Below are 25902 nucleotides of genomic sequence, written 5' to 3'. Positions count from 1 at the left end.
TATAACATAGAGTACTTCACCTCAAAGGTAGTGATTAAAAAAAACGAGCCCTTGCTTTGTTTTTTCTCTTTTCAGATTCGTTCTTTTATTCCGACATTGAAGGAGTACTTCACCTCAAAGGTAGTGATTAAAAATTATTCAAAAATACAAATACTCCAGCATATGACACGCGTCTTTTCCATTATCATCCACGAGTAATTCTCAAACCCCGAGTTACACCATGTGTCCTTAACCGCCACACAACCATATCTTAAACTCTTAAACATTAGTACAATTTTCCCACCATATAACCCCGCTAAAAAACCTCTCGACTGTAACTTAAAACCCAAAAAATGGATAATAATAAAAATAAAAAACAAGAAAAGAAAAATGGTAAAAAAGACGATCAACATGATGACTTACCGCTCATGTCACTAAACCACGTGTCTAGACTATGTAAATCTGTCAAGGATTCGGTTGAATTTTACACGAAAGCGTTAGGGTTTGTGTTGATTGAACGGCCAGAAGCGTTCGATTTTGATGGTGCGTGGTTGTTTAATTATGGAATCGGAATTCATCTTGTTCAAGCTAAGGATGAAAATAAGTTACCTGATAACCATGATTTAGATCCCATGGACAATCACATCTCATTTCAGGTATTCGGTTTAATAATTATTTAGCGTTATTGGTTGTCAACATTTTATCACAACATTTTATCACAACTACTACATAATTTGTTCTAGTTCTTAATGAACATCAGTATCTTCAACGTTTCATTACCTTTTTATAATTTTATAGTAGTACTAATGAACATTTTTTTTATTTTTTATTTTGTTTTTTGGCAAAAAAAACGATTGTTCATTAATACTAGTATTAATGAACAATTTATTATTAATAAATTATTATTATTAAATTATTATTATTATTATTATTATTATTATTATTATTATTATTATTATTATTATTATATTATTATTATTATTGCTTTATTTTTTTATTTTTATTTTTTGCAAAAAACATAAATGAAATTAGAAGATTCAAATATCTAATTGTCTTAAATTTAAAGATGGATTAATTAAGATGTGAAGTTAGAATATAGTTTCTTTAATAAAAGAATTTTGTGGTAAATATATACATTTAGGGGCTGTTTACTTTGTTTTCATTAATCTCCTTAATGGATATAGATGGCAGTATTGATAACCAAGAGTTATATGCAGTAAGAAGAGAATAAAATTTGTTGTTTACTTTTGATACTGAACGAAGTGCTTGAATAACTATAAATTACTACTTTACCCTTAAATATTATTTTACCCAAATAATTAGGTTGAAAATATAACTTTGATATCTGTGGGCAAAGACCCTTTTCACAAAGTTTCCATGAGCACATCTAAAATCTTCGAATCCCTCTGAATATTTTACCTTTTCACAAAATCCTTTATATTTTTTCAATATTCTTTTTCACAATCCTTCAAGTGTTACCAAAGATAATGATGATGATGGAGAAAAAGCAAGATCTGTGACGGAGGTTACCAAAGACCCTTTTCACTGTAGCCCTTTAAGCCAAAACGTTGCTAACCACCACACCGCTTCCATCGTTGACGGAGGTAAACCAAGATTTGTGACGACCGACGTCACTGACGGAGGTCCTCTCTGCTTCATGAACCTACAACTTCCAGCAGCTCACTTTTTTCCTTTAATTGCTCTCTTTTTCATTTTAATAAAATCGATCCAAAATTGAAAAAAAAAAAAAACGTGAAAGATCATTGGAGAAGTATATAGAACAAACATCGATCAATTATTCGAGATTGATTGATAGTTGCAGTGTAGGATGGTTTTCAAATTGGGGGTTGAATGCTATTGTAGAAGCAGATGATAAAAGGGGTATATAAGTAAAATAATGTGATTAATTACATCCATATGGGGAGGACACATGTTTTCAAGCTGACTGGTAATCTTTTGATATAGCTTTCCATTCAGAATTAAGTCAAAAGTAAACACCTAAAACTGCTGATCGAATAAGACCACCATAACATTAAGCCCATTAATCCATAAATAAACAGGCCCTTAGTGTATTGAATGAACCTATACTTATCCTTTAGTTTTGACATAAGTTAAAAGGATGGTGATATATTGGCTACTATCATTACTACATACATCATTAATTATTAATTATGTATTACTAGTAGCATGTTGTGTTTTACAATCTGTAAATTCACAGTTATATAGATGTAATATAAATCTACCATTAATTATGCATTAACACGTTATACCATACAATCCGTTAATCCTCTGTTCCGTTATGGTAGATTAGTAAAAATTATGATAGATATATCAATGACCAAGTTAAAATGTTGCTCTAATAAATGTTACATTGTTGGTTTACTACTTTATGAATAAAGTAGCTTTTCTCCCGATTACGTGCGAGTATTTTTTTTTTTTTTTTACTTTATGTATCAGGTTAGCTAACTGGTTTATTTTGTTGATCAATTTTTTTACATCACGTACGATATGTTGAATTTGGGACAAACAACTAGACTATTTTGTTATAGTGTTAATTTGTAAATTGTGATTTGTTTTAGTGTGAGGACATGGAAGCATTGGAGAGGAAACTTAAAGAAAGGGACATAAAGTACATGAAGAGAACTGTGGGAGAGGAAAAAGATGGTGTGATTGATCAATTGTTTTTTAATGATCCAGATGAATTTATGATTGAGATTTGTAATTGTGAGAATGTGAAGCTCAAGCCTAAAGGTTCCATTGATCGGATTAAATTGTCGAGTGGACATACTCCTCCAGTCGATCTCGACTCCAATGCTGCTAAAGCTAGCTAGTTAATTGGAGTCATGTATTTTACATATTAGTTCACAGTATTTGATCTATGAACACCAGACTCTCAATTGAACAATGAATAAGAATTATAAGAACAAGAATTGAGAGAACACGATATGAAATATATGTTTTATAATATTGATCGTGCAAAAAGATACATCTTTCAAATGAACCATACGTCCCTATTTATACAGATAAAAACCAAATCTGGAGATTTGGTTTCCGAAACTACTTAGCTATAAATATGGAAAAGATAAACTAAAAACAAACCAAATTTGCTAATAACTAGGAAGTAAATTCTGGAGATAAAATCAAATCTTCAAAACAAATCTTCTTAAATAACAAGCATATCTCCAGAATATTCTATGGCTTTTGCTTCAAGAAATCTTCAAACGTTTACTTCAGCAATTTCAGAGTCTGTAACTTCATACTCTAAATCTCCAGACTCTAAAATCTGCAAAATGCTTTTGACTCATCAGATTATTATTTTCATTTTCCCAACAATCTCCCCCTATCTGATGATGTCAAAACAACCTGTACTCCTAAACAAACATCTTTGCATACTCCCTTTCAATTAGCTTGCACTTGCCCTTCATATGAGAAATTTTCTTCAACATGCTCAGCTTGCTATACAAGTGATTCAACAATTGTACCCTAAAAGAAAAAGTCTACTCTGTCTCACATCTGGATAATAAACTGATCAACATCTCAATGCTAGCTCCTTCAAACTGATCAACCCTAATCAACATTCTTTGATTTCCATTTATCTTAAACATCAAACCATCCAAATACTCAACATACTTATCATCAACAAATTCTAAATGTTCAGGAACAGCATACCTTTCAACATGTCCCTTAGCTCTTCTCTCCTTCATCTCTAAATCAAACATTCCACAAAATACATCATAATCCTTAAGACTTATAAACCCTTCTTCAAATACTAAGTGTACCAAACTAGATACCCTCTTCAACACTTCTTGCACTATAGCTTGATCATCTGCACACTCCTGAATGCACACAACTAACCCTTTCCATTCACAGAACCCTAAACGAACAATTTGGTTCAACTTAACTCTTAACCTCCTATCAGATAAGTGTGTCATAGTTAACAGTAGAGTTACACCTTCAAATTCAGATTTATCAACCTCAACCTTGATAACATCACCTTCATATCTTCTGAATCTAAATCTCTTGTTCATCTGAGCCCTTAAATCACCATCTGCTCTTTGAGTAGCAGCAACCACAACAGCACTAGAACTTCCTTGAATATCAACAACACCACCAACCATTTGAGTATCACCAACACCTCTATCAATTATATTCTCCCCTTCAATTTGAGCTCTCTTTGATTGCTCCCCCTCAACACTTGCAAAACCTGCATCTGCAGTACCTGTACCAATTATCATCTGACCTCTTTCTTTTCTCCCCCCTTTTTGACATCATCTAAAGGCAGAGAAGATATGACCTTTCAAATTTCAGTCTGTTGATTCTTGAGGGAACAAATATCAGAAGCAAGCCCAGTAAAACATTGTCTCAGTTCATCAACACCAATCATCCTTCTCTCCAGCTCAGCCAACCTGTGATTAATTTCTGTTACAGACCCTGAACCACCTGTACTAGTCAACCCCTGCATATCCCCAACCAACCTCCTTACCTCCAACAGCTCATCTTTGGAAACAAAATTATTATTAAAGTTAAGATTATTAATCTTAGACTGCACACCAGAGAGCTTGTCATCAAACTCCTTAGTCAACTTGGTCAAAGCCTGATGTAGGCCAACCATAGTGACTGGTGCCTCAGTCTAAGATGTAGTGCTAAAAGATAAGGGTATGGTTGGTATGTCCTCACAGCCTTCCTGTTGTAAAGAAAGCTGATCCTTAGACATAGAAGATTTTGAGGCCTGTATCTCACCCTGTGACATGAGTGTGATATTGGCAGCCTGTGCAAGTAAGTGTAAGGATAGAATATTTGGAGTGAGTAGTGGCAGACTTAAGTCTGGGGTAGCAGTTGGCTTGGTCATTTCAGTAGGTTGTTGAATTTGGTTATTAGAGTCCAGGATTGGGACTTCTTCAAATAAGTCAACTGAGTGGGTTTCTTCAGTGACTGTAATGAGGGTATCCAAGTTAACTATCCTATCAGGTTTAGATTGGGTCAAAGCACTGCCTTCACCAACCTCTAGCAGAGGTGATGAAGTAGTACTAGAAGCACCTTGCCTAGTGAATTTTTGAGGTGAATTCACAAGTGCTGTAACATCTAGGGTTTTAAGTATGGTGGTATTCTCAATATGAACTGGTGAGTTCATAAGGTTGGTTAAATAGAGATTTTGTTCAGTAGCAGCGGGAGAAGATGGGTTAGAGTGAGGTGGGATTTCCTCACCCATGTCTTCAGCCTGCTCTGTTTGTGGAACATCACCAAAAAGGCTCTCGTTACTGGTTTTAGCCCCAATAAGGCTCTAGTGTGCGATTCATCCGCGGGTTACAGGCTTGTGTATTCAAAGTTGTTCCCTGTTTCGAAACAATCACACGTCGAGTAAAATTACCGAGCCAACTAAACCCGGTTTCGGAGTAGGGCAGAAAAGATACTCGAGAATGGCAATTTGTACAATTCAATTCAAATCAATTCTTGGGTAACAACTTTGACTCTGATTGCTCAGAATCTGCAGGTTGGTCTGCACGGCCAAGATTGACCCAATGCATCATAACAGAAAGTTATCAAAAAGATTGACACAATCATTATCAAATTAATACTCCTGACAAAAATTTTCAAAAAGTTACCATTAACTCTCTTCATTAATACCAAATTTGACCCTTTTATTTTAGGAAATAGAATAAAGAGAAAACAATTAACCTAAAAACGAAATTTAAAAAAAAACTTTATTTGACTAAAGAAGGAAACAAATTTATACACAAAAATACACTTGAGTAAACTTTCCCTGACTCTGAACAATATTACGTCACCCAGACTCTAAGAAAATAATTCAGACTCAAGAAATATCATCACTGGACAACATTTCAATAGATGGATTTAACATTCCAGGTTGTCCAAGAAGATAGAAATGTCTTTCCTCAGGAAGTGCTTTAGTGAAAATATCTGCCAATTGATCCTTAGTGCCAATATGCTTTAAAAACACTTTGCCCTTTTCAACACAATCCCTTATAAAATGATGTCTGATTTCAATATGCTTGGTTCTGGAGTGAAATACTGGATTCTCAGTAATAGCAATAGCACTCTCATTATCACACATTATTGGAGTTTTGGTCAATGTTAACCCAAAATCCAAAAGTTGATGTTGCATCCATAGTAATTGAGCACAACAACTTCCTGCAGCAACATATTCAGCTTCTGCTGTGGAAGTGGCCACAGAATTCTGCTTTTTACTCGACCAGCTGACCAATTTTTCACCTAGCAACTGACATCCACCAGAAGTGCTTTTTCTGTCTAACTTGCAACCTGCATAGTCTGCATCTGTGTAACCAATTAGATCAAACCCTGAGTCTTTAGAATACCAAAGACCCAGGTTAGGGGTACCTTTTAAGTACCTAAAAATTCTTTTCACAGCTTTAAAATGAGACTCCCTATGATCTAACTGGTAACGTGCACAAAGACATGTAGCAAACATTATATCAGGTCTACTAGCAGTTAAATATAGCAAAGATCCAATCATACCTCTATAGGTTGATTGACAAGTGAGTTTTCCAGATTCATCTTTATCAAGCTTTTCAGAAACACTCATTGGAGTTCTTAAGTAGAACAATTTTTAAAACCAAACTTAGTTAACATGTCAGAAATATAATTACTTTGGTTAATAAAAATGCCTTCAGAACTCTGTTTAATTTGCAACCCCAGAAAATAGTTTAAAGTACATAAATTGCTCATTCTATACTCTTCAGACATAATGTCAGAAAACCATTTTCTTAAGTGTGGATTAGTAGACCCAAAAATAATGTCATCAACATAAATTTGAACAAGTAACACATCACCTTTGTCCCTTTTGATAAATAAAGTCTTGTCAATGGCTCCTCTGAAAAAATTCTTTTCTAGAAGAAATGTTGACAAGGTATCATACCAGGCTCTGGGAGCTTGCTTCAGACCATACAATGCTTTCTTCAATCTGTAAACATGCTTAGGAAATTTCTTACTTACAAAATCAGGAGGTTGTTTCACATACACCTCTTCTTGCAATTTACCATTCAGGAAAGCACTCTTCACATCTATTTGAAACACCTTGAAATCTTTGTGTGCAGCATATGCCAGAAATAGTCTAATAGCTTCAATTTTAGCAACAGGAGCAAAAGTCTCATCATAATCTATTCCTTCTTCTTGTCTATACCTTTGAGCCACTAACCTTGCTTTATTTCTAATCACAATACCATCTTTATCAACCTTGTTTCTGTAAACCCATTTAGTGCCAATTGCAGTTTTACCATCAGGTTTTAGAACCAACTCCCATACATCATTCCTTTCAAATTCTGTCAACTCTTCAGTCATAGCCTCAACCCAATCATTGTCAGCCAATGCTTCATATACATCTTTGAGCTCAATTAGTGAAAGAAAACAAGAAAAGAAGCAGTAGTTTGCAATAGCAAAGTCAGAAACAGGTGTCTGAGAAGAAGAGCTAGGTTTAGGCAAACCAGTAGGATCCACAACATAATCCTCAAGATGCTTTGGAGGAACTATATTTCTAGATGATTTTCTAGTAGGAACAGCAGGATCCAAGGTGATATTTGATGACTGATCACCCTCTTGAATAACAACAGACTCATCTTCCTGAGGAGGTTCTTCTGTGAGAGTATTATCTGCAACTTCATTTTTCAACCCAGACAAATTAGGTTCATCAGACTTAGACTCTGAGTCCAGAGTCTGAACACTGTTTTTAGAAATTAAATTTGACAATTCACCAAGTGCAGATTGCTCAGTGCTGGATGACTGATCCATTTCTATAGAACTTTCATCAAAAGAAACATTAATGAATTCTTCAATCTTCATTCTCCTCTAATTGAATACTCTGTAAGCTTTAGATACAGAAGAGTATCCCATAAAAATACCTTCATCAGACTTTGGCCTCATTTTATCAAGCTGATCCCTTTGATTCAAGATATAGCACTTACACCCAAATACATGAAAATAATGAATAGTAGGCACCTTTTTGTGATATAACTCATAAGGAGTTTTGCCATGTTTCTTCACAATCAAGGATCTATTTTGAGTGTAACATGCTGTATTGACAGCTTCGGTCCAGAACCTTAGGGAAACATTTGATTGACATAGCATGGTTCTAGCTGCTTCAATAAGTGTTCTATTTCTTCTTTCAGCAACTCCATTTTGTTGTGGAGTTCTAACAGCAGAGAAATTTTGACCAATTCCAGACTCCACACAAAAATCAATTAAAGTGACATTTTTGAACTCAGTACAATGATCACTTCTCAACTGTTTGACAAGAACACCCTTTTTCACCTGCTCTCTCTTGATCAAATTGATGATTTCTTCAGGAGCATCACTTTTTGCAGCTAAGAAAATAACCCATGTAAATCTAGAATACTCATCAACAATCACCAGAGTATATCTTTTCCCACCCAGACTACTAGTGTTCATTGGACCAAACAGATCCATGTGAAGCATGTGAAGTGGATCACTAATAGTAGCTAGGGTTTTAGAGGGAAACTTTGTTTTGGTCTGTTTACCCATAATACAGGCAGAACAAGGTTTATCTTTCTTAAAAGGCTGTTGAGGCAGACCTCTTACAAGCTTCTTTTTGGAAAGCTCATTAATGTTTTTGAAATTGAGATGAGAAAGCCTTTTGTGCCAAAGCCAATTAAGTTCAGGGACAGTCTGAGAGTACAGACATGTTTTAATTCCAGCATCAACAGAATCTAGATCCAGCATATACACATTTTGAAATCTCCAGGCTACAAGTGTTGGCCTTCCTTTGGGATCATAAATAATACCAGCTTTCTTTCTTATTCTGATTTCACAATTTTCATCAGCAATTTGGCTTACACTTAGCAGATTATGCTTTAACCCTTCAACTAAAGCAACTTTCTTAAATGAAACACTTCCAGCTATAACAGTACCATAACCAATAGTCTTTGCAACTGAATTATCACCATATCTTACAGAAGGACCTTTTTCTTCAACAAACCCTACAAGATGCTCTTTGCATCCAGTCATGTGTCTTGAGCAGCCACTATCCAGATACCACATATTACCCTGCCACACAAGACACAAACAAAAGAGAATGATTAGTTTTTAAGGGGAACCCACTTTTCAGTGGATTCAACTGGAGTACCCTTCACTCTCCAGACAAAAGCTTTGTTCCCAATCCAGATCAACTTTTCCTTAACAGATTTCAAGACACTTTTATTTTCACAAACTTTGGGTTTCCATTCTTTCTCAATTTTCTTAGGAAAACAAAATGTTCTATTAACTGAAGGTTTTTCTTGACTCTTGATTTTTTCATTGAGTTTTAAAATTTTCCTTTTGAGTTTTTGAATAGTCTTAGCTTGTTTTGACTTTGACCTTCTTTTAGTTAACCTTTTTGGATCTGGACAAGTGTCAGTGACAGATGATGATTTAGAATTGCTCTTGCAACTTGACTCTTGGGTGTCAGACTCTAGGTCAGAACATACACTATTATTTTGAGAGACTAAACTATTAGAGTCTGAAGGTTTCAAAAGTTCAGACTCTAGTGGATTTCTGCTTTCAAGTATTATAGTCTCAGAAGGTTCAACAGGATCTAAAGATCTTACAAAAGCATTAGTTAAAATCTTTTTGTCACCATCAAATTTTACAAAAGTGTTTGGTAAAATGTCAGGTTTGAATACACTAGGATCAACTTCCACATTATTATTTAATATGTAGTTTTCACCTAGTATAGCTTTGACATCATTTGGAATTTGTTTGGCAATAGCATCAGAATTCTTTTTGGAAGAAACACACCAAGATTTACAAATTGTTTCATAGTGATTTGACCTTTTCATTGATCTTCTTAATTCTGTATTTAACCTTTTAGTTTCTTCTGTGTATGCCATTTTATAAGTGTCAAGTTCTGCCTCACATTTTTGCAATTCTTTAATTTCAGCATCTTTGTTTTTGATGGTATTTTTAAGATCAAAAATTTGTGTTCTTAACCTATCAATGTCTTCTAAACACCACTTAAAGTCAAGCAACAAGTACTGAAACATTCTCACTTTTTCATTATCAAGATAATTCACAAAGTTTTGTACCTTTTAGGCAGAAGCTTTATTGCAAGTAGAGTCCTTATCCATCTTCTCAACAGCTTTCAGATCTTCCTCAAACTTGCTAGAACCACCATCCCTTTCAATTACAGCCATATCTGGAGTAGTAATAGTACTGATAAGAAAAATATGGATCGTTTTAAAGATCACCGAGATAGGATTTACACCTTTCCCGCTCTGATATCAGTTATTAGTTCACAGTATTTGATCTATGAACACCAGACTCTCAATTGAACAATGAATAAGAATTATAATAACATGAACACGATATGAAATATATGTTTTATAATATTGATCGTGCAAAAAGATACATCTTTCAAATGAACCATACGTCCCTATTTATACAGATAAAAACCAAATCTGGAGATTTGGTTTCCAAAACTACTTAGCTATAAATATGAAAAAGATAAACTAAAAACAAACCAAATTTGCTAATAACTAGGAAGTAAATTCTAGAGATAAAATCAAATCTTCAAAACAAATCTTCTTAAATAACAAGCATATCTCCAGAATATTCTATGGATTTTGCTTCAAGAAATCTTCAAACGTTTACTTCAGCAATTTCAGAGTCTGTAACTTTAGACTCTAAATCTCCAGACTCTAAAATCTGCAAAATGCTTTTGACTCATCAGATTATTATTTTCATTTTCCCAACATTACATTTTTATTGTTTTTCTTTTATTAAAAATTGTTGTTTTGATGAGTTGTTTACTTGATATGATTTGTTGCACGTGTGTTCTTAGCTATTAGAAGTAAGATATTTGCTTGATATGATTTTTATTGTTGCTTACGTATATGATAGTTCAGTGACCCGTAGGGCTGTAACTAACGGATTTATTAGTGTCAGTTTAAAATCCAACATATAATATGAGCATTCATTGATGCCTTCAACGTAGAGTAGTGAGAGTAGCGAAAACGAAGAGTAGTGAGAGTAGCGAAAGGATTGTTTACATCTATATCTCACCTCTGCAACTCTTATATATATGTATATTATATATATGTATATGTGGGATTGAGTATTGTTATTATTGTATTGATGTGTTAACATAAATTATAAAAGTAAGATGTTTGCTTGTGTTGTCGTCGGTGGCTATTCCTAGAGGCGTAGTCAGTATTATTATCCTTATATACTAAAAGCGATCCCAAATATTGCCGTTTTATCTAGGCTAATACGACATCAGTTAACCACTTAAACTTTATTAAACCTAATGTCTCTTCTTCATTCACTCACACACCCTATTTAGTTCTCTCCACAATCGACATCAAATTAGGGTTCAACTCAATCCTAACCTGCTTCTCAAAAATTCAATCTACAACCACAATCTCCATTTAATTCATAGAGTGTGTATATAGGCCCTATTTTGTTGACGGTTGCAGTGTTGTATCTGGATGTTTTTTAGGGCGATTCGTGTATTCTTCGAACGATTGATGCGTCTTTCTTTGGTGGTGTTGGATTATTGGTTATTTCGTCGTTTGATTTCGTTAGTTGTGGCTAAATCGACAAAATTAGGGTTTCAAACAAGGTAATACAGTTTATTATTGATTGTATTTTTTGTTTTTCTTTCAATTATGCTTTTACATATATCTATATAGTCTGTTATATTTCTTATTTTTTCAGATTTTTTGATCTCAAATTTCGCAGATGTGATGTGTGTTTGCTGGTGACAATAATAGTTGTTTTTTTCCCCTAGTTGTTGGTTTTGTTTTATAGATGTTCTATGTTGTAATGTTTAATATGTTTTTTATTTTCAGATTTGTGCTGAGGTTTTTATAATAATGCAAAACAGTTCTTTGTGTGTTATTCTGATGATGATGAAGGTGACTCATTTTTTATTGTTTGTTGTGGTGTGGTAGATTTAAGTGATAGAATGTCTTCTAGGAAGAGGAACAGGATAGGAAACAATAGTGTTTATAAGTTTAATGAATTATTGGTAATTCAGGTTTGATTTCGTTAGGTGTGTCAGCTAGACAGTTCATGTATCACTTTATTTCTTCTTTAACTCTTGAGTAATTGGTTTCGTCATCAATTTCATCCTTTTCCAACCCTTGAGCAAATAGTTGGTTGCGGCAACGGATCTGCGACGCTGGTGGTGGTGGATCCCTGAAATATCACGAATGTTGAGATGGGATTTTGAAGGATGTTGAGATTTAGGGTCTGATTTGTCCTATAGGGCACTCTCCATGGTAATTGGGGAATTGAAGGACGAGTTGCACGATGAGCAAAAAAAAGCAGCAGCCATTGAATGTTATCGGTATGTTATAAACAAATCTATTTCTTTTTAATCACAAGAAATTTTTAGAAACATGAAATAGCATGTTTGCTATTTTGTATATGTTGTTTTGATGTTTGCATCATGGACAAAATTGAAATTTCATGCTTCTAGATTGATTTTTGTATGTGCTAAAACTGAAACTTTGTATGTGCTATTATAATGCTAAGACAAATTCAATATGTATGTGCTAAAACTGAAATTCATGCTTTATGCTTCATGCTTCTTAAAGATCTGTATGTGCTAAAACTTTGTCAGATTGGTGCTAAAATTTAGTAAATTAATGACTAAATTTTGTCAGATCTGTATGCTTCTAAAAAATCTAGAGTGGTGTTGTGTATTATTATACTCAACATGTTACTGAAATCTAATCAGATCTTGTGATGACCCAGAAATTTTTGACCAAATTTAAACTTAATCTTTGTATGATTAACATTTTCGACACGATAAGCAAAGTCTGTAAAACTGAATCTCAAAATTTTTGAACTACCTTTATATATTTAAATACCCTTCGGTTATTTTCGACGATTCGCGAACAATTATATGTAAATAGATACATATATACTATAACTTGAAAAGGTAACAATGTATTAATTGTTTGATACCGTACATTAAACTTATTGATTTAAATATCCATTTGAATATATATATATATGATAAGTTGAAATATTTATTATTAAAATTTATTTATAAATAACTTCCAATGTGTATTTAAAAACTGATTTATGTATATTAAAAAGATATATACATATATATAATTTCAAGTTATTTAGTAAACGATAGTAACATTCGTTTATTGATTCGATTGATATTCAGATAAGTTAAATAAAGCGTTTAAGATGAACCAGTAAAACACTAATTTACTACAGTATTTTCAAATTGCTACAGTACCCAAAATGCTACAGTGTTTTCGAAAATCACTATTTGCTGCAGTGAAATTGACTTTGCTACAGTGAATTGCTACAGTAAACACTATTTTAAAATGTATTTTAACAAATAGCGAGACGATGATTTATAGAAGTAAATGACCAAAACACTCAAATGTATAAGTTATATTTTGAGTGATATAATTTAGGGATAATTTAAGGCTATATTTTGACTAAGGTACGTGTCCCAAAATGTAATGTACAAGTTTTCTCAGCGTACGAAGGGACATTCGAAAAACCGGAACTGGGACATAAGTCGAGTGACAACGTACGACTTATCGGAACGAAAATTACAAGTCAACTATGCATGTGAATTTAATATAATATATAATTAATTATTTAAATTAAATATATTATATATATTATATAATATTATGTCGACAAGCAAGAAAACAAGCAACTTTGAGCTGTCACCAGGGGCCATGCGATCGCATGGGTTCCCCTCACATATGCCATGCGATCGCATGGCAGGGATTTCCAGGAGACATTATAAAGCTCGATCATTTAGCCAGTTTATATCCTAAATCTATTTCACTCTCTTTTTACTCTGTATTATTATTTATATTTTTATTATTATAATTAATATTATTATTATTATTAAGATTAATATTTATTATTAATCTTATTATTATTATTATTATTATTATTATTATTATTATTATTATTTAAAGTATTATTAAGATTAATATTATTATTAATCTTATTATTATTAGTAGTATTATACATAAAATACTACGACGAGGTCATGAGCGTGTCACTTTCAAAATAATTTTCGAACGGGATAGAACTAAGGAAAGTATGAGTTATAACTATGAAGGTTATGAGTAATATTCATGGGTACTATTCGCAAGACAAACCTAGTGTTTATCATCTCCGTTGTGTCTACGTACCTTCCTATAATATTAAATCACAATATTGATACGTTGAGATCTACGGTTATTTGGTAATCCGTGTTTCGATCACATTTTGGTGAACGACTTTATATGCTGCTAAGGTGAGTTTCATATGATCCATTTTACTCTCTACATTTTTGGGCTGATAATACATGCAAATGCTTTATTAACTGATTTACAATATTTATATGTGTGAGTTTCATTTGCTCCCTTTTTAATTGCTTTTGCAATCTATATTTTTGGGCTGAGAATACATGCACTTTATTTTAAACGCAATGGATACAAGTACATACTAAATTTTACACTGAGTTTGAACCGAAAATCCCTTAGCTTTGGTAACTGTTAACTGCCAGTTATAAGAACTGGTGGGCGCGAGTAGTAGTATATGGATCCATAGGGCTTGATATCCCCGTCCTAGCTAGAGCACTAGCCTTTTAACGGATGTATGCTATTTGAGAAGCGTACACGTTGGTTTGCGTGTATTTTTAAGATGATTATACAAAGGGTACAAATTATATATACGTTAAGTTTAGTTACCAGGGTGCTCAATTTCGTAGAATATTTTGATAAACGTTTCTGGATGAAACAACTGAAAACTTGTGATTCACCTTTATATACAGATTATGCGCAACATTAAAACTATGAACTCACCAACCTTTGTGTTGACACTTTTAAGCATGTTTATTCTCAGGTTTCTAGAAGTCTTCCGCTGTTTACTTATATGATAGACAAGCTATGTGCATGGAGTCTTACATGGCATATTTTTCAAGAAAACGTTGCATTCACCAAATCATCACCATGTATCTTATTTTGACTGCATTGTCAACGGAAGTACTGTTGTAAACTATTATTTACAGTGATTGTCTATATGTAAAAATCATCAGATGTCGAAAACCTTTGATTTAAATATTCATATTTGGTTTGCCTTTTCAAAAGAATGCAATGTTTATAAAACGTATCATATAGAGGTCAAATACCTCGCAATGAAATCGATGAATGGCGTGTTCGTCCATATGGATTTTGAGCGATCGTCACAGATCTGATGTTCCAAATCATTACTGAAATTTCATGTTTCTATCAAAAATTTAGATTGGTGTTATTTACTAAATTCATGAGTAAATTTGTGTATGAAATGTTTGTATGAAGTTTTAGCACAAAAAATCTCAAAGACAAAATTTTAGCACATACAAAAATCTGTACGTACAAAAAAAGTTGAAGTAATTCATGCTTATCAAAAATTCAGGTTGGTGTTATTCTAAGACTAAATTGATAGAAACATGAAATTTCAGTTTTAGCAAGTCATGTTCCTTCAGTAGAAAAACATTGAGCGAGGTTTTGAGTGTGAACCATTGCATGTTTAAGAAAAGCCTCAAAAACGACATCCCTAATGCAGCATACTCATTGATTTCTTTCAAATTTAAAATATGCACTTCAATCATTGAATTGGCTTTCGATTCCACCAAAGAATTTATCACCAAGCTTCTCATTAAATTGGTATTTTGACCTCATTATATGCGGTTTTATATCTTTATTTATGTTAGTAGATATGATCATCTATACTTATGTGTAAACTAGATTTAGTTGTTGTTGCCAATTAAGTAAGCTTATGTCTACATATATCAGCTTATTGTACTTTGAAAAATCCAAGAAGCGCAAGTTTAATGGTTTATGAGCTTTTAAACTTAGGTTATGCCTTATTCAAGCTCATAAGTTTATGCCAAATTTGAATAATACTATAAGCTTATTGTTAACACAAGATTAAAAGAAGCTCAAATAACCAGGTCAAAGCACTCCTCTTAATCTCTGATTGTGGTATAAAATACATAAAAGTTCTATTGTATCTAATTAGGCATTCTACATGTGCTCTGCATATTGAACCAATATGTATGTGAGTGAATATAATCATATATTAGCTTGATATCAAAATTTTCTCAACAACTATATTTAAAAAAAAAGTTCTTTATTTACCACATTCACTTAGAATGTGAGAATAAACAAATTTGTAGCATGCCGCTACACATAAAGGAATATCACGGAGTCATGATGTTGCTTCAATCACAGGTGGTGTGCATCGTACATGTCAAAACTGAATATTTTTAGCGTTCATCAGGTGGTCTCAACTCTCAAGGTATGTATATTTGACTTTTTGGAGTCAGGTTGGTGTTATTATAGTTTAATAATGTCGATCTATAATCTTTGATTAAACTAACGTTACATTTAAACACATATCAATTGGTTTTTTGTTAGATATGTGATAATGTACTCTTTATCAAAGTTTGTTCCATTTAAACAACAACAACAACAACAACAACAACAACAACAACATAGCTCAATCCCTCATGTGTGGGGTATGAAAAGGTGAGACGTAGATAATCCTTTCTCTACCCTAGATTAAAGAGAGGTCATTTCTCACTCCGAGTGAAACACTCCAAGAGAGAGAAAGTCCTCCCTCTCTATATTCGACGGATAGAGAGATTGCTTCCAAAAGGACCTCCGGCCAAAATAAATAATAATGATAATAATAATAAATAAATAAATAGATAAATAAGTAAAAAAAGAACGTCATGAAAATGGTAGGATCAAATTTCCATGTGTTTTAGATCATGGATGGAATTCAATATTGGCTTTAAGAGGCAGTCAAATCGTCACTAAATCGACGATTGCTGTTAACTTACTTAATAGAGCCGTATACACATAAAAATAAAATAAAATAAAAATAGGTAACATCACGTTTTATTTAAACATCACTAATTGTACTACTTAACATCACGTTTTATTATAAAAATAAAAGCTTTTTATTGTTGTACTACTTAACACAATTAACACAAAATGATTTTGTAACCAAATGATGTACTTTGGTTCAGGAACAATCTCATCATGAAGCAGTGGTGGCAGCTACCAACCTTTAAGGTGGAGGATGCAGTCATATAACAAAAACTTTTGGCGCTCTCTACAATCGACCATCGTTATCTTATATTGGTCATTGTGTAGGTAATGTTTATATGTTTCTTCTTCTATTTACTTTGTCTGTTTTTTCTGATAACTTCCAGCCGTAATCTAGTATCTTCTAGATGCCGCTAAATGTCCCCATTCTAGCAGCAATCTAGATGGTACTAGATATTCATAGTTGACGATTTTAACTATAGATATGGAGGTAGCAAAATTGAAAACTATTACGGCTAGCCACCATTGTCCGTTCACACACGCGTTCACACCATTCCACCTCCTCAAATTTTCCTTATAAATAGGGGTGCAAACCTCCTTTGTAAATCATTCAGAAAAAGTGTAATCACAATCTAGTTAGTGTGTGTGAGATATGTGTAATCCTAACCAAGAGTGAATACATCTCTAGAGAGTGGTGAGAATTCCTAGTGTGTTAGTTTGAGATTTTTTGTTTTTGAGTTTTGTAATAATCGTGTAATCTATTCTTGTGAGTAATAGAGTTATTTTCTCTCAAATTTGTGTCTACCAACGTCCAGGCGATCCTCTCTTAATCACAGCAAGTGGTATCAGAGCCTGGTTAGAGGCGTTGGTCGAGTGTTTGAGTTTTCTGAAGTTTTCAACCCCGTTTGTGTTGAAAAATTATTTGTAAGGTGATAATGTCCACTGAAGAGTCAGGATCATCTTCCGGAGCCATGATTATGCTCACTGCCACCAACTACACGCTGTGGAAACCTCGGATGGAAGATCTCCTCAGCTGTAAGGATTTGTTTGACCCTATTGAATTAAAGGGTACAAATCCTGATTCTGCCAAAGAGAAAGAGTGGAAGAAGTTAAACTGAAAAAATATTGGTCAGATCCGTCAATGGATTGATCATAGTGTCTTCCATCATGTTGCACAAGAGACAGAAGCATATGTCCTATAGAAAAAGTTGAAGGACATGTACCAGGCCAAGACTGCTCGGAATAAAGCCCTGTTGATGAGGCGTTTAGTCAACATGAAGCTTAAAAGTGGAACTTCAGTTACCGAGCATACCAGTTAGTTCCAGAGCTTGGTCAACCAGTTATCGTCTGTAGAGATGCCTCTTGGCGATGAAGTTCAGCTGTTACTGCTACTTAGTTCTCTTTCTGATAGTTGGGAGACGCTGGTCGTAACACTCAACAACTCAGCCCCGAATGGCAAACTTACCATGTCAATGGTCAAGGATACCCTATTCAGTGAAGAGGTAAGGAGAAAGAACATGGATACAGATCAGACCCATGCCTTTGTCACAGAGAATCGGGGGAGACAACGAATGAGTAGCAAAAACAAATGGAGAGGCAGAAGAAAGAGCAGGGGCAGGTCCGCTGAAAGCAGAAAACCAATATATATATGCTATCATTGTGGATTAGAGGGACATATGAAGAAGAACTGCTACAGATTGAAAGAGGTACAAGATCAGAGCAGTTCACAGCCGAAGAATAAGGGTGGAGAAACATTAGTGACTATCTCTGGTGAGGTAGCTTATTGTTCAACCCATGATGAGACATACGAAATGGATGGTAGATATTGCAGCTTCCTACCACGTGACTCCATACAAGGAATACTTCACAACATACAAAGCTGGTGACTTTGGAGCTGTGAAGATGGAAAATTCCAGTTCCGCTGAGATTGTCGGAATTGGTGATGTTAAGATAAAGACAAGTTCCGGGAGCACAATCACTCTGATGGATGTTCGCCATGTGCCAGATCTTAGGCTGAATCTACTTTCTGGAATAGCTCTAGAGAAACAAGGTTATGATTAGGGATGGCAATGGATCTAAAAAAACCTGTGATCCGCGGGTACCCGCGCCCGTGATGGGCGGGTAATTTTAGAAAACTTCACCCGCGGGTACGTGACGGGTAAAATTTTGTACCCGTTGACGGGTCACGGGCGGGCGATGGATGTACTTGATCCGTTGAGGAGAAAATCCGATCCGTAAATCCATAAAAACCGCTTGAGCAATCCGCGGATATATCCGTCAATTAAAAATTTTTATACTCATATTTTCTATGCGACTAATAATTTACTCTTATAACACATAACCTATGCAATTGACGAAAGCTAAAGATCACTGAGAACTGAACATTGAGGTTGTCATGTGACATTATGAGCAATACAAGTAATCTTATAATTCTGCATCAGGTTCCTAAATTTTAGTCAACTAAAGAAATTAATGCAATAGTGATAACCAAATCTCTGGGGAAAGTATTTAACAATGAAGTACAAATTAATGAATAAATATATAAAAAAAGAATCCAAGACTTTTTTTTTTTTTCTCGTTTTGTTTTTTCCTCAAAGTTGATCTCCTGTAAAACTAATACGTTTAAGAACAAACCAAAAACCGGGGAGGGGGAACCTGGAAGGCCAAACAACAATTTGTGACTGCTAAAGTCTAAACAGTTAAAAACGAAAGAGACACACGATAAGCCAAACGTGGACGCTTTTTACTGGTTATTCTTGACGAGTTCCTATACAAGCAAAGTAGGAACTAGATTCATTCGAGTTTGATTACAAAATAGAGCAGCCCTTTTGACCCTTCCCTTTCTTTTTCTTAGAACTTGGAGGTTGCAATACAACTTTAATGGCAACATCGAAAACTCCTTTGACTAAAAATTAGTTTTAAAACCTGAGCTTTTACTCGAATAAATAGTCATTAATTTCCCAACTTTCTTTCCGTATTCATTTCCCAACTTGAATAGTCAAATTGTTAAAGGATTGAAACTTCCCGTGGCATACTAGGTTTCGAACTCATACAAAAAGTCAACAAATACTAATTTTTACATACATTTGTGTAACTTCCTGCTACATTTCAGTTGATGTTTTTTTTATCTTTTTAATATATATTTATCATTTTTTGACCATAAAATTTATCTCATTTCATTAAGTTATTGAATAATATAAGATCTGTGGGTAAACCCGTTACCCGCGGATATCCGCGGGTACGGGCATGGATCTGAAAATAAATCAGTCAAGGAAGATCCACGGGTTAACGGGTTGACAAAAAATTCTCGGGCATGGGTGATGGATCTAGTGAATCCGCGCCCACGACCCGCGGGTGCCATCCCTAGTTATGATAGTCATTTCTGTAAAGGCACATGGAAATTGTCAAGATGCGCTATGATAGTCGCTCGAGGACACATTTGTGGCACACTATACAAAACTCATGTGAAGATCTGCACAGACAGACTTAATGTTGCAGAACAGGAGGCTTCACAAAATTTATGGCACTAGAGACTCGGTCACATGAGTGAGAAAGGGTTGTCTACCCTAATAAAGAAGGAGCTTATCAATGTAGATAAGGATGCTGCACTAGATCCTTGCAATCATTGTCTATTTGGTAAGCAGCATAGAGTCTCGTTTAATTCCTCTTCAACGAGAAGATCGGAGTTACTCAATCTGATGCACTCTGATGTTTGCGGTCCCTTGGAGGTTGAATCAATTGGCGAAAATTGATAATTTCTAACGTTTATCGATGATGCTTCTCGAAAGGTGTGGGTATATTTCTTGCTGACGAAGGACCAAGGTTTTCGATTACTTCAAACAGCTCCATGTCATGGTAGAACGTGAGACAGGAAAGAAGTTAAAGTGTCTTCGAGCTGACAACGGCGGTGAATACTCTTCCAGGGAGTTCGATGCCTATTGCAGATCATATGACATCCGACATGAGAAGACAGTTCCACGTACCCCTCAACACAATGGTATAGCAGAAAGAATGAACCGGACAATCATGGAACGTGTTCGGAGCATGCTCAGTATGGCTAAGCTGCCAAAGCTATTCTCGGGAGAAGCAGTCAGAGTCGCATGTTACTTGATCAACCGATCTCCATCAGTACCACTAAATTTTAAAGTTCGGGAGAAACTTTGGTTTGGAAAGGATCCATCATACTCTCACTTAAGAGTATTTGGATGTTTGGCGTACGCACATGTATCCAACGAGCTCAGACAGAAGCTGGATGTAAAGACTACTCCATGCATATTCATAGGCTATGGAGATGAAGAATTTGGATACAGATTATGGGATCCAAAAGAGAAAAAGGTGATCAGAAGTAAGGACGTGGTGTTCCATGAAAGCCAGATAATAGAAGATACTGAAAAGCCCACAATATCTCAAAAGACAAATGTTGTTGCTCAGGTGCCAGAGGCAACAACGGAATCATTCATGAGAAATGAATTTTCAGTGCAAGAAGAAATACCAGAAGTAGAAGATAATGAGGAAAATGACGGTGTTGAGCAGGGGGAGTCACAACCCCATCTGCCAGATGTTCTGGAACCATCACAAGGCCAAGATGATGGTGGATCTCCTCAGAATATTCCAGAAGTTCGTAGATTTGAATGAAGCCAGATTCCATCCAGTAGATATCCAGAATCCGAATACCTTCTACTTACTGAAGATGGAGAACCAGAGAGTTTTCATGAAGCAGTAACTCATAACGATAAAGAAAAATGGTTGTTCATAATGCAGGTTGAGATGGATTCTCTGCAGAAAAATGAAACTTATAAGATTGTAGAACTTCCACGCGGGAAGAAGGCACTGAAAAACAAATGGGTGTTCAACCTGCAAAAGAATGGCAGTGGAAAAGTGGTGAAATACAAAGCATGACTTGTAGTCAAAGGATTCCAACAGAAGAAAGGAATTGATTTTGACGAGATATTTTCACCAGTAGTCAAGATGACTTCAATCAGAGTCATACTTGGATTGGTCGCAAGTATGAACTTGGAGCTTGAACAGATGGATGTAAAGACAGCTTTTCTTCATGGAGGTTTATAAGAAGAAATTTACATGGATCAGCCAGAAGGTTTTGAGGTTTCTGGTGATAACTTCGTATGCAAGCTGAAGAAAAGTTTGTACGGTTTAAAGCAGGCACCTAGGCAGTGGTACAAAAAGTTTGTCTCGTGCATGGTGAGTCAAGGGTACAAGAAAACTGCAGCAGATGAGTGTGTCTACATTCAGAAATTTTCTAAAGGAGATTTCGTTGCTCTTCTACTATATGTAGACGATATTTTGATCGTAAGGAAAGACGCAACGAAGATCAACCAGCTGAAGAAGGAACTCTCTAAGTCTTTTGACATGAAAGACTTAGGACAGGCTCAATAAATTTTGGGAATGCAGATTACCCGAGACAGGAAGAATAGAAGATTATGGCTATCTCATGAGAAGTATATTGAACGAGTACTTGTACGGTTCAATATGAACAATGCCAAACCTGTTAGCATTCCATTAGCCAACCATTTCAAGTTAAGTAAGAGTTCATGTCCCTCATCCATGGAAGAGATCAGGGAGATGTTGTCAGTACCATATTCTTCAGCTATTGGAAGTTTCATGTATGCAATGGTGTGTACGAGGCCCGATATTGCTCACGCAGTGGGAACGGTGAGTCGTTTTCTCTACAACCCCGGGAAAGAACATTGGAATGCGGTAAAATGGATTCTCAGATATCTTAAAGGTACAATGAAGATATGTCTTTTTTACGAGGGAGCTGATCCAATCTTGGAAGGCTATACAAATGCTGATATGGCTAAAGATCCTGATAGTAGGAAATCTACTTCAGGATTCATTTACACTTTTGCAGGGGGAGCTGTTTCATGGCAACCAAGACTACAGAAGTGTGTTGCATTATCCACAACTGAAGCAGAGTATATTGCTGCTGCAGAAGCTGGAAAAGAAATGTTGTGGTTAAAGCGGTATCTCCAAGAATTTGGAATCAAGCAAAAGGAGTACAAGGTATATTGTGACAGTCAGAGTGCTCTAGATTTGAGCAAGAACTCCATGTACCATTCCCGTACAAAACATATTGATATTCGCTATCATTGGATACGCCGGGTAATTGATCGACAACTGTTGAGACTAGTGAAGATCCATACAAAGGAGAATCATGTGGATATGTTGACAAAGGTGGTGACTCGAGAGAAGCTAAAGTTATGCAGAGACATAACCGCGATGTGTTTTCCCTGTATACGGCTGGAGGGGGAGAATTGATAACTTCCAGTCGTAATCTAGTATCTTCTAGATGCCGCTAAATGTCCCCATTCTAGCCGCAATCTAGATGATACTAGATATTCAAAGTTGACGATTTTGACTATAGATATGGAGGTAGCAAAATTGAAAACTATTACGGCTAGCCACCAATGTCCGTTCACACACGCGTTTACACCATTCCACCTTCTCAAATTTTCCTTATAAATAGGGGTGCAAACCTCCTTTGTAAATCATTCAGAAAAAGTGTAATCACAACCTAGTTAGTGTGTGTGAGATATGTGTAATCGTAACCAAGAGTGAATACATCTCTAGAGAGTGGTGAGAATTCCTAGTGTGTTAGTTTGAGAGTTTTTGTTTTTAAGTTTTGTAATACTCGTGTAATCTATTCTTGTGAGTAATAGAGTTATTTTCTCTCAAATTTGTGTCTACCAACGTCCAGGCGATCCTCTCTTAATCACAACATTTTCTCCTCAATCTGATATACTAAAATTGAGCTTTTTTATTGGTTTTTGATTAGGTTGTTCATATTTTGCTGCTGGAACACATAGGTATTGGTCCTTTAATTTTTAATTTTTAATTTTTGTTTGTGTTCTTCTTATGTTCTTTTGAAATTTGTTCTCCAGGTAGCATTTGTTCAATATTGTCATTTGAAATAATGGCTAGCAAGAGAACACAAAAGAAAACTTTGGATAAAGGTTGTTGTTCTGTTGTTGGTTATGGTGGTGAGGGCTTCATGTATTGTTTCAATTACGTTGATTGTTTGTAGGTTTTTATCGCACCCTCAAGTCAACATAACCAACAATTTATTTGATGGCCTTTCGAATTGGTAATATTGTGTTAATATGTTGTAATTTTAGTTCATGTAATATGTTGGAGTAAAATGTGGTGAGTAGAATATTATACCTATGAGCAAAACAATAGACAAAACACTTAAGGCGGAGGATGCAGTGACTTAACTAACGACTTCAGTATTGTAATGAAGTAAATTTAGGTGTGTACAAACAACTAAATAACCGGTGTATTGAGAACATCAAAAGAGAACATAAAAAGCAAATGGAACGGAACCGCAGCAGCGCGCGGTCCGGTCTATTGCTAGTTTAATATCATTAGTGCTACAAAATAATTTTGTAATATATCGAGTCATAAAATTAACAAAAAGTACTTTATTATCTATGTACTACAAACATAATAAACGCATGTTACATTCTAATAAAGAAATGTTTGTTATTAAATGAAGAATCTTGGAATAGATACTAACTGGTTGCGGAGTCAGGATGTAGTATTGGTACGTTTCCTACTTTATATCTTAGTATTTTGATTGGTGCTAATATGAAGTTGATGAGTAATTAGCAAGGTCTAATTGATAAATACCGCATGAGACTTTCGTCTTGGAATAGTAGTTTACTCTCCAAATAGGTTGACTTTTATAAAGTCGATCATGGGTAGTATTGGTATTTATTTAATGTCCATTTATAGGTGCCCGGAACCTATTCTAAATATTATTGAACGTTCTCGTTTTTTTTTTGGGAGGAACCGAGACCAAAAGGAAAACTGCTTGGATCAAATGGATGTTAATTTTAAATTTATTTGATAAAGGGGGTTTAATGCTGGGAGTCTCAAGACTTTTAATATTGCTCTTCTTCACAAATAGAAATGGAGGTATCTAAATAATGAAGACTCGTTATGGTGTAAAGTGGTTTTAGCAATTCATGGTTCTGTTTTTGATGTTTGCTACACTAATGGAGCATGCTCTAGTATTGTGGCACCATGTAATGCAGCCACTGTTAATGGGTGGATACCGCATTTCGACGTCAAATCGGGGATGAGAATTATACACGTTTTTCGGTGTGGTGATTCTACTCTAGCATCCAGGTACCCCCATCTTTTCCATCTTGAAACTGTTAAGGATGTAAAAGTATCTAATCGGTTGATTAATGGACGTTGGGAGTGGCATTGGAGTAGAGAAAATTTGGGAAGTAGAAATGATGAAGGGTTATCGATGCTATGAATGAAATCAGTACATTGCAGTTAGTTGATAATCAAGATAAATGGTATTGGAGCCAATGGGGCTTTGCCTCATTGGTAACCATGCTTGCATGGTTTCGAGGAGACCCGGGTTCGAGTCTCACCAGGGGGTTTTCCCCACCTGCCCGTTTGGATGGTGGCGGTTTCCTCCTGGAACGTGCGATGCAATGCGATCTAACCACTAACCGTGCGATGAAAACTAACTTGCCGTTCAAAAAAAAAGATAAATGGTATTGGAATCTCAATTCTAATGGTATTTTTTTAGTGGCATCGGCCCGTATTCAGATAGATGATCGAGTACTACCTTCGAGTTCATTTTCAACTTTTTGGAACACGGATCTCCCTCGTAAGATTAACATTTTTATGTGGCAGTTTCGTTTGGACAAGCTTCCACATAGACTTAATATTTCTTTAAGAGGTATGAGAATTAATACTATTTGTTTCCCGGTATGTGGTTGTGGAGTTGAAGATATAGATCATATTTTTTTTGGTGCTCAATGGCTAATGAATTATGGAAATTAGTTCTACTTTGGCTGGATTGTGATTTTCCAATTCTCTCAAGTTGGTCGAGCTACTTGCTTTGGATGGGATCATGGAAATGATGGAATACTACGAAGGATGACAAGAAGAAGATTCGGGTGATCGTGGCTTCGATCCTTTGGATGATTTGGCGGTTCCGGAATTGTGTTGTCTTCAATGATACGTCAATTTGAAAGAGTACTATATTTGATTTTGTTAAATTGTATTTTTTTTTTTTTTTTTTGGCTCAAAAATAGGAGTAACATAGTTTCTAATTGGATCTTAT

At 35.0% G+C, this 25902-nt stretch overlaps 2 protein-coding genes across 2 annotated transcripts; both read left to right on the top strand.

Moving 5' to 3' along the window:
- Window positions 1-278: 278 nt before the first annotated feature.
- LOC139862964 (glyoxylase I 4) lies at window positions 279-2910 on the top strand. Its single transcript, XM_071851599.1, has 2 exons — window positions 279-635; window positions 2559-2910. The coding sequence occupies exons 1-2, from the start codon at window positions 333-335 to the stop codon at window positions 2808-2810; spliced, it is 555 nt and encodes a 184-aa protein (XP_071707700.1). The 5' UTR covers window positions 279-332; the 3' UTR covers window positions 2811-2910.
- A 22166-nt stretch (window positions 2911-25076) lies between these two features.
- Window positions 25077-25619, top strand: LOC139864146 (uncharacterized). The gene has a single exon (XM_071852733.1). The coding sequence runs from the start codon at window positions 25077-25079 to the stop codon at window positions 25617-25619; it is 543 nt and encodes a 180-aa protein (XP_071708834.1).
- Window positions 25620-25902: the final 283 nt, after the last annotated feature.

The sequence above is a fragment of the Rutidosis leptorrhynchoides genome, chromosome 8 (assembly GCF_046630445.1).
Source record: "Rutidosis leptorrhynchoides isolate AG116_Rl617_1_P2 chromosome 8, CSIRO_AGI_Rlap_v1, whole genome shotgun sequence".
Classification (NCBI taxonomy): Eukaryota; Viridiplantae; Streptophyta; class Magnoliopsida; order Asterales; family Asteraceae; genus Rutidosis; species Rutidosis leptorrhynchoides.
This window is presented reverse-complemented; position numbering and strand designations above follow the sequence as displayed.

Excerpts from the sequence above, each read along its gene's own strand:
- LOC139862964 (XM_071851599.1), top strand. The coding sequence starts at position 333 with ATGGATAATAATAAAAATAAAAAACAAGAAAAGAAAAATGGTAAAAAA. Across the intron at positions 636-2,558 it reads ACAATCACATCTCATTTCAG|TGTGAGGACATGGAAGCATT; the intron begins GTATTCGGTTTA and ends GATTTGTTTTAG.
- LOC139864146 (XM_071852733.1), top strand. The coding sequence starts at position 25,077 with ATGAATGAAATCAGTACATTGCAGTTAGTTGATAATCAAGATAAATGG.